At 44.2% G+C, this 8,498-nt stretch overlaps 2 protein-coding genes across 2 annotated transcripts; one reads left to right on the forward strand and one right to left on the reverse strand.

Moving 5' to 3' along the window:
• Positions 1-388: 388 nt before the first annotated feature.
• On the forward strand, positions 389-2,808 carry SARC_10595 (hypothetical protein; the record flags this gene model as incomplete). The annotated part of the gene is made up of 5 exons (XM_014295356.1): positions 389-505; positions 1,146-1,346; positions 1,959-2,064; positions 2,336-2,459; positions 2,737-2,808. Coding segments are annotated over 5 exons (620 nt in total), but the record flags the coding sequence as incomplete, so codon positions are not given.
• A 447-nt stretch (positions 2,809-3,255) lies between these two features.
• SARC_10596 (hypothetical protein) lies at positions 3,256-8,241 on the reverse strand. The gene is made up of 7 exons (XM_014295357.1): positions 7,230-8,241; positions 6,429-6,579; positions 5,719-5,832; positions 4,636-4,766; positions 4,329-4,392; positions 3,675-4,175; positions 3,256-3,449 (listed from the first exon to the last, which is right to left on the reverse strand). Exons 1-7 carry the CDS (start codon positions 8,133-8,135, stop codon positions 3,265-3,267), a joined length of 2,052 nt encoding a protein of 683 aa, XP_014150832.1. The 5' UTR covers positions 8,136-8,241; the 3' UTR covers positions 3,256-3,264.
• Between the last annotated feature and the right edge of the window lie 257 nt (positions 8,242-8,498).

Below are 8,498 nucleotides of genomic sequence, written 5' to 3' on the forward strand. Positions count from 1 at the left end.
GTGTGTGTGTGTGTGTGTGTATGTGTGTGTATGTATATGTATATGTATGTATATGTGTATGTATGTATGTAATTATGTGTATGTATGTATATATATATATATATCTTTATCTTCAACTTTATGTTTGTCGTTATTTATTTATATTATTTTATCTATGTATCTATGTATCTATGTGTGTACGTAAGTATGTATATATGAACGTGATTATGTATTTATGTATGTGTTTATATCAATAAATATATATATACATATATGTCTGTGTCTGTGTCTGTGTCTGTGTGTGCGTTTGCGTGTGCGTGTGCGTGTGCGTGTGTGTATGTGTGTGTGTGTGTGTGTACGTGTGTCAACGCATTTTAATTTTAGTCTAACGTTGGTTTTTATGGTCCAGGGAACAACGCTGCTGCGCCGCCACCAGTGTATGGTTACCCGCCCGTGTATCCGCCACCAAACACATCTTACCCTCCACCACCGCCTGCGGGGTCGCACTCCCCATACCTCCAGCAAGGTTTGTTGCGTTGCATTAGATGTTCCGTGGTATTCTGCTTGCTATTTTGTTCCATGATTTGCTCGTGAATTTTCCGTAAAATAACAAATGAGAATATTGAAGCCTTTTGTATGTAGTCTACAACCTCTTGATTTGGTTGACTGTTCAGCAAGTTTTTGTATTGAATCTTGTTTATAGAAACCTTTCAGATGCGTGTTCGTTTTTGTGTACCAGTTGTTTCCAAATATTATTCGACTTGCTTGATATCGGAGTGACTTACTGATATCTAGTCAATTTATCTACTGACGCTGCCTCAGTTTTTGTCATCCGTTGATAATTGTGAAGTTTTTTCGTACTTGTGAAGGTAGTCTTTGCTTTTCATTTTATGAGGTGTTATATCAGAAGGCTTTGACTTGTTTATTTCATTTCGTTGGCGGAATTCACGACATCATACACGTTAGGCAAGACTGTAGATGCTCAGCAAATGCGGAAAGCACACAAACACACGCTCGGTCATGTTTGGACTTGCCTTATCACCCCACTGAAGCTGTCCAACCATCGCATTGGTATCGGCTGTGGTGACTACTATCTCGTCTACTGAGCTACATATCACACTGGTTGCATTCTGAGATCACTTCTTTATAATGTGCCTATACTTCAGGTGGACCGGCCGTGCCGACATACGATCAACACGAGGCAGAGACTATGAAAAAGGGTGAACCGCCTATGGGATACCCCGCACCCCCTCCAGACTATGCTGCGGATACTCCTGCTGCCGCTACGGCGTCCTCGTCTGACCCAAATCCGACTGTTCCATGGGGAATGGAGCCGTCTACAGAAGAAATGGACCAGCGGTTTGAAGGTACTTGTATTCAGGTGTAGAACATCTGAGTTTGTACGGGTGTGCTTCACATTATTGTCAAGACTGGTAGAACGATTTATGGTTTTTGTATCAGAACATTTGTGATCGGTGGCTGTCCAAGTTAGGTTCAATGTACAAATGGTATTTTATTATTTTCTTTTGCAGGTGTTTGGCCAGTGCGAACAGTAGTACATACACATGCTTAGGAGTACAGCGACGATCTTTTTTACCGTAACAATCAAAATGAAATGATAGATGCACAATATCTGGGGTACGTCAACTGCAAAGTGGGGCTATGTGTGCTAAAAGAGTGTATGGGATAGTTTATTTTTTCGCCTTTGTCAATTGATTTTGTCGTTATCGCCAGTTCATGCCTGTTTTTGTCGGACATTTCTGTCTGTGTGAATTCACGATACATATAGTAGGTTTTTGCTTATCTATCGAGTTCAAATTTCTAGTGGCAATTTTGTATACATCCTAGTTGATCCTGCACCACATCTGTAGTCGTTATGTATTTCAAGTAATCCTTGGTCCTGAAAGGCCGCTCCTACTGCCAAAATCATGCTATCGCCATTAGACGATTTAAATATTTTTGTACTCTATGTTCTACAGGGACCAGTAAGGGCAAGTTCGCCATACTTACAGGAACAAACACTGTTCGCTGCATGGGATGCGGTCAAAACTGCGTTTACAAAGATCCTACAGTTAAATTTATAAGGTATGTCTGCATTGCGTCTTTATTGTCGTCGATCGAATGTACATCTCTTATCTTTTACGATAGCCTGATGGCTAGAGTTGACGTCAGCAACTAAGAGAGTTATATCTGTTTATATTCGACAATATCTGTGCGTAAACATAGACATCTGCCCGTAAACATAGACACGAGGAATATCGGTTGTGTGAAGTTGTCTTCAGTGTTGATGTGTTTTGTTGCAAGCACCTGGTTGTGTTCACAGGCTCATCCGCTGATAAATTGATTTCCATCTCAGATGCCCACGCTGCAAACAATGGACACCCCGCAAACACGCAAAGCCTATAAACGAGGATTACGAGTTTGTTCACTGTGGTGGACAGTGCAATGTCCTATTGCTGGTGCCGAAAGGAGTGACCGTGGTATGTGTGGAGCGCAAATGCCGGTGGAATGTACCATATGATCGTAGCGACTCATAGTGTAGCTTTCGAATTTCATGAGGGTGTAGAGTGCATTCCTCTGATACTGTGCTCTTGCTTTTATTCATTTATCACTTCGCTCAGGTAGTGAATCTCATTTATCGTGCAGGAATTGTTCACCATGGGTGTGAAGACTATAGACCATCCAAGTCAATCTTCACATTGCCTTTCGTGAAACTTATCGATATTACACATAACATTACAACCCTTCTATTCGCAGTTCAAGTGTCCGCGAGAGAGAGTTGTGGTTGGCGCGAAAGGGAAGATGGGTTTGCAGCCGAAGGCCAGATGATGACGGCCAATGCATCCTGGAGTGTATACGCTCGGTATTGAGGTATAGTCAGACATATTGACGCGACTCTCGTGTTGCACTAACTCTCGAAAAATAATAGATGGGAGCTCATCGCCTTCTTGTTCTTAATGGTTATACAGTCGCATACCTTCAGATGGATACTGAGAAAAAGTGTCAAGATTCAGGTCTTAGAAAATGGCTGAGGATCTGTTTCTACTGCAAGTGGAGCAAGCCTTGTAGAGGATATACAATATCAACGTTGAGAGCCATACAGATTTGTAAGGCATCGAAGACTCACCTGCACCTCGGCTATGTCTACAGCGACTAACAAGTCCTTGTCGGTGAAAAAAAGCCTAGAAAGTGCTTAATTTGAATACTTTGGGCAGGTGCAACCCAAATAAAAAGTACTATGTTCGTTACTTTAATGGCTTATTGATTTTAAGATAAATTGTATCGTTAAGGGCTGGCAGGTGTCTCCTTAATTTCGTCGCTGCCGCTTTCCTGTTCACTATTTTCTTCTTTTTTTTGGTCATGCGTGTTGTCCGAATCATCATCGATCGACTCTCGCTTGAGCTCATCAGCATCCTGCTCTTGTACTTCCGTCGTTTCGGGACACTCAGTGGGATCCACTGTACTTTCTACTAGCAAGCAATTACAGGGTATAGTTTCCGTTAGTCACATAACAAACGACACGTACTCGACAACCAATTTCCTGCAGCGAATCTCGACGATGCTAAGTTTTTATGGATACCTATGCAGACAAAGTTATTTGCTCAATCCGCAGTGTAACTAAGAGGGGATGCTCAACCGGATACTCACTAGGCTAGAAAAATACGCTTTGAATAAACAGTCATCGATATGCTTACCGTGTTGTGTCGTCACGTCGACCTTGTCTTCACTCGTGTCTATGGGATTATCTGCATCCTCGGCACTCGTCTCCATTTTAGGTTCTTCCCCTTCCCCAGACTTTTTCGTACTCTCGGGCCAGGTGACTGCGAAGGTATCACCCTTTTTGGCCCACACGAATCTACTGCTGTCGGGTGTTGACCAGGTATCTTTAACTTTGGCAAGCACTTCGTCATCGTTCATAGCTCTGTGGGTGTCACTCTCGCCTTCCTCTGCTTGGGTCACCTCAAGTATCTCGTAGTCATCAGCATCCGTAACGCCAGTCGCATCTACCCGATCAGCAACCATTGCCACCACTTCCTTGGCCGTAGACGTAGCCGTGTAGTTGATTCGCTGTACAGAACCATCGGTCAAAAATACTGGATTGGCTCGCGTTGGCGCGCGTCGGCCAGGACGTGCACCTCCTGCTCGACCGGGCTTCCGAGCTGTTGTTATCTTAGATGTGGGTGCTAAATTGCCAGCTGTGAAAGGATTTGCATGAGAGATGAGCAAACGCTCAACAGAACCTTATTACACATACGTGAATTGTCGCCTTATACCTGTGGACAGCAAGGTGTGCAGAGCAATCGGTTCACTCAGAAATATACTACTGGTCCATTTTCAGACAGACATACCAGCTTCGGCTGCCTCCTTCTCTTTCCTCTCTTCTTCTTCCTTGGCCAGCTGCTTTTCTTCCGCCTGTTCCAAAGGAAGTAGACCATTGAGATACGTAACACCGCAATACGCATTTTCCCTTCAAGTTTCGAGTTTTGTTTTTCAAATCGAAATTTTGAAAGGCCCAACAAGCCGATAGAAGACCAAGCACTGATCTGTTCTGCCCGTGGTGCCTTGAATAAAACGCTAAAGATCACGTACACATGGCAAGCACATTTTGGCACACCAGCTGGTGACAAAGTAGTTCAGAAACAGATAGTTCGATACCTCTCTCATGCTGGCCGACATTTTGGCCTGCAAGGCTGCAATTTTGGACCCCACTTTCCGACTGTTCACTGGTGATCCTGCTATCGGTGATTTGGCATCCCCAACATCCCTATGGGTGATTAGGTATAATACTTTGAGCAAGTGCAACGCGAGACCGCATCAAATTGTGTCCAATTTCCCCATGCCTTCCCTTGTGTCACATGGTCGATCAGAATTGACAAGTTTCACAAGGTTTTTCAAAACCGAAAGTCACTGAATCGGAAGTCTGCACCGAATCGGACTATAAAAAAGAGGAGGAGGGGGGGGGGGGGTGCATTAAATATACACTTGATTCAGTGGTATACGAATCAAGCTGAATTTGTGCAATAATAATGCAACCATACCCTGTCGATGCTGTTTTTTTCTTCAACTTTGCGAATGCTCCAGCTGTATCCAGGAATAAAATTCCGAATGGTGAATGAGATTGTTGCGTGAGTATCAAGAGGCGTTCATTCTCTTCAGAGGTAATATAGTAAAACTCGGTGCGAAAAGTTTCGAGATCAGGTATAAATGTATTATAAATTTAACATTACTGCTATGAATTTTCAGTATTGTGCCGTTGCCTGTCCGCATAATGTGGTCGAACAACAATATATAATAAATACGAGTTCACAGCATATTTCAACAGATACACGCACGTATGTTGATCGTGCAGAACAATGGAGTATTATATTTATCTCTTTCAGGGTCACATAGGTTACTGCATATCATGGTGCACACTACTCCACACCTGCTGCTTCCAGCTAGTATACTACACGGACCGTGAACACATCACATAACATAACTGTATAAAGCAGGTAATCAATCGGTACGTGAATGGATACAGTCTGTATCCTCGTGTACATATGTATGCAGCGATGTGATACACACGAACCTTCATGCAACTAATTGTCACATACGGGCGATACTTTGGCCACAAGATGTGATCTTATCTACACTTAGAAGACGGTGAGCAACCTACCAAACTCATACAAGCCATTCGTATACTAAATGCCTTCCTCGTACCGAGATCTATTTGCACAGCATGCCTTCCGGTGCACGTACCTGCGGCGAATGGATTAAACTGGGGTCCTGAATGTGCAATGATTGGCGCTGTCTGATTCTCATCTTCCGACGCCCGTGGTCGAGGCTTAATAGGTCTCGATGGCATGCCTCCTCCTATACATTATAAATGCCGTCAGGGATACAAAATGCAGTGGTTTGAGAGAGGCCTATTATAATCAGTCAGAATCGTGCACTGCAGTGAGTGTTGTCGCGTACTGAATGTATATATTGCATCTTTCGTTTCCCCTTGTAGGTTACCATTCCTGTGGATGTCACAAAATTTGCACGTGGTAAACTGAATACCACAAACTATCGCAGTGATGTATAATGCATATTTTGCTTCTTTGGGTCCCTTTATAGTGTCTATTTGGCATAAACAGTACAAGCGAACGGCAGCGATCAGAAGTGTTTCCGATGTTTTCTAGTAAAGATTGTGTGATGAACTAACGCTCACATCGCCGCGACAAGTGGTTTCGTATATATAAATCCATAAGGCGGTAATAATCATCATTCAAACATCTACCAAGATTGGATGCAATAATCAGGGTCCTTATCGCATTAAGATATTTGTGCAACGGTGACCACAATAAATTCAGAACAGCTTATTGAACCGTTCACCGCATTCATAACCTTACAAAAATCGTCAGTGCCCCATCCGTAGTCTACCAGCGCAAGGTCAATTTGTATTGGATAGCTCACAAGTGACAAACCTGCAAAGGGATTGAACTGTGGTGCGCCACCCGGCATCATAAAACGTTTTCCCGGTTTTGGAGGTACATGTGGATAGGGCTTGTCACCATGCTCTGCCGTGGAAGACTCGAATGCGGCTTTAATTGAATCCAACGATTGAATTGACTCATCCTGCACGTCAATGTACAGACGAGGAGACCATTTAACAATTGCAGTCGTGTTTGATGGAATCGTATGCGTCAAGCCTAGCAAATAATTGCATGTGCAAACGCATGCCAGACATACTCTCGGTTGACCATGGGCACTGCACTAATAGCTAAACTCGTATCTTTGGACAAAGGGGGTATCGATCCCACAGAACTACAAAACGAATCCTGCGCATTTCTAGTGCGGTTTCAGTTTGTCCTCACGTTTTGATACATACAATACTACGCCTATTGTATCACTGCCCTCGGGGCTGAAATCGGAAATTACATTACCAGCAATACGGTGCACTTGGTAATTTCTCTTCACCGAATATAGAATGTGCCCTTGACTGACAAATCGGAGCGCTCATTTAGTAACTATAGCAAAACTGCACAGAGACGCGCTTTGCAGAGCCCGCAAAACTTTTTGATGTTAACGCCAACTGCTAGCTTAAACTCAAACTACTAAGTAGCTAGTATCGTGCAATTAAAGCCACATCCAAATATTCGCACAGGTCAATTCGGTTACTCAAATGTGTGTTTAGCTGTGACACAAACAGAAGCATACATTCGCAATTCACAAACCAAACCGGTATGGTATTGCGGGAGCGTAGTGCAATCAAACCGTGTGCCTACCTTTTCATTATCCTCTGGATGTAGCGCCGGGCTATTTCCAAACACAGCGATGCTCTGAGGACGAGCATCCAATGACTTAGATGTCCTGCTGGGCGCAGTTGGCTGACTCTCTGTGACCGTGTAAACATCTGCAGCCCCGTCTCCTATTTTCACCGACGACTTTGAGCTACTGTCGGCTGAGTCTTTCACTTTCGAACCAGATTCTTCTACTGCTTCTGTATGCGCCTTATTTTCTTCGCCTTCAAGTTTGGTCTGCTCACCAATACGGTCAGGGACATCTTCGAGCACTTCGCTAGCCGTTGTCGCCGTGCCTTCCGAGTCTTCTTTATCAAGGTGATTATCGGAGTCCTCTCCATTCTGTGATTCACTATGTTTTTTTCCATTGTCAGTAATACCACTTACAGACTGTGTATCTCCTTCCTGGGTGTGTATGTCACTGGGTTCGGTATGTATATCCGTATCATGTGATTCTGTTCCCTTTTCCTTGTCCTCACCTCGAACTGTCATCTCATCACTGCCTTCGGCAACCGCATTATTATGTGCCTCTGCTTTGGCTTGAACACGACCACGAGCTTCCCTAGCGTCTTTCGGCATCGTAGCCGTGGGTCTTCTGTTAGCTACGGGCGAGCCATCGCCGCTGGGCGGGTTTGAATTGCCGCCTTCCCCCCCATCGGAGGTCTCGACTTCCTTTGCGGCTGTGCCATGGGATTGTGTTATTCCTATTCCCGCTGACGGCGTGGGACGAGATGCGGGACGAGGTCTAACGGCGGGTGTAGGTCTTGCATGGGATGTTGGTGTGTGTGCGTGCACGTGTGTGCCAGCTGCAGGGCGGTTTGGTTTGGTCGGAGGTGCCGGGCGTGGTCCGCTGGCCGGGTGGGGCTGAGTGTCCGGCTCTGAATCGCTCATGATCTCTTGTAAAGCCTGCTATACGTTTCAATCTAGGTTCATTGAGACTATTTTCACACGGATACGAAGGTGCGTCCACCTGTTGTCATATAGCTGAGTGCAGTACGACGTACGAAGTGCAGAGAATTGTGGCGTCGAAGGCTATTAGGCAGTCCGTCACTGGATAGTATAAAATATCTCATTAGCGGCAGCTTGTGTGTATATAATATTTACAATTCTTTCCGCCAATGAGATTTCACACCTTATTATTGAAAGCGAAACGGGGTTCAAATATTTTCAATTTAGGTCGAAAGTTCTACAAAATCTATAGAGAGAGTCATAAATACAGTAATAAATACACAGATAATATTTTCCGTTTTCGCA

The sequence above is a fragment of the Sphaeroforma arctica genome, assembly GCF_001186125.1.
Source record: "Sphaeroforma arctica JP610 unplaced genomic scaffold supercont1.1314, whole genome shotgun sequence".
Classification (NCBI taxonomy): Eukaryota; class Ichthyosporea; order Ichthyophonida; genus Sphaeroforma; species Sphaeroforma arctica.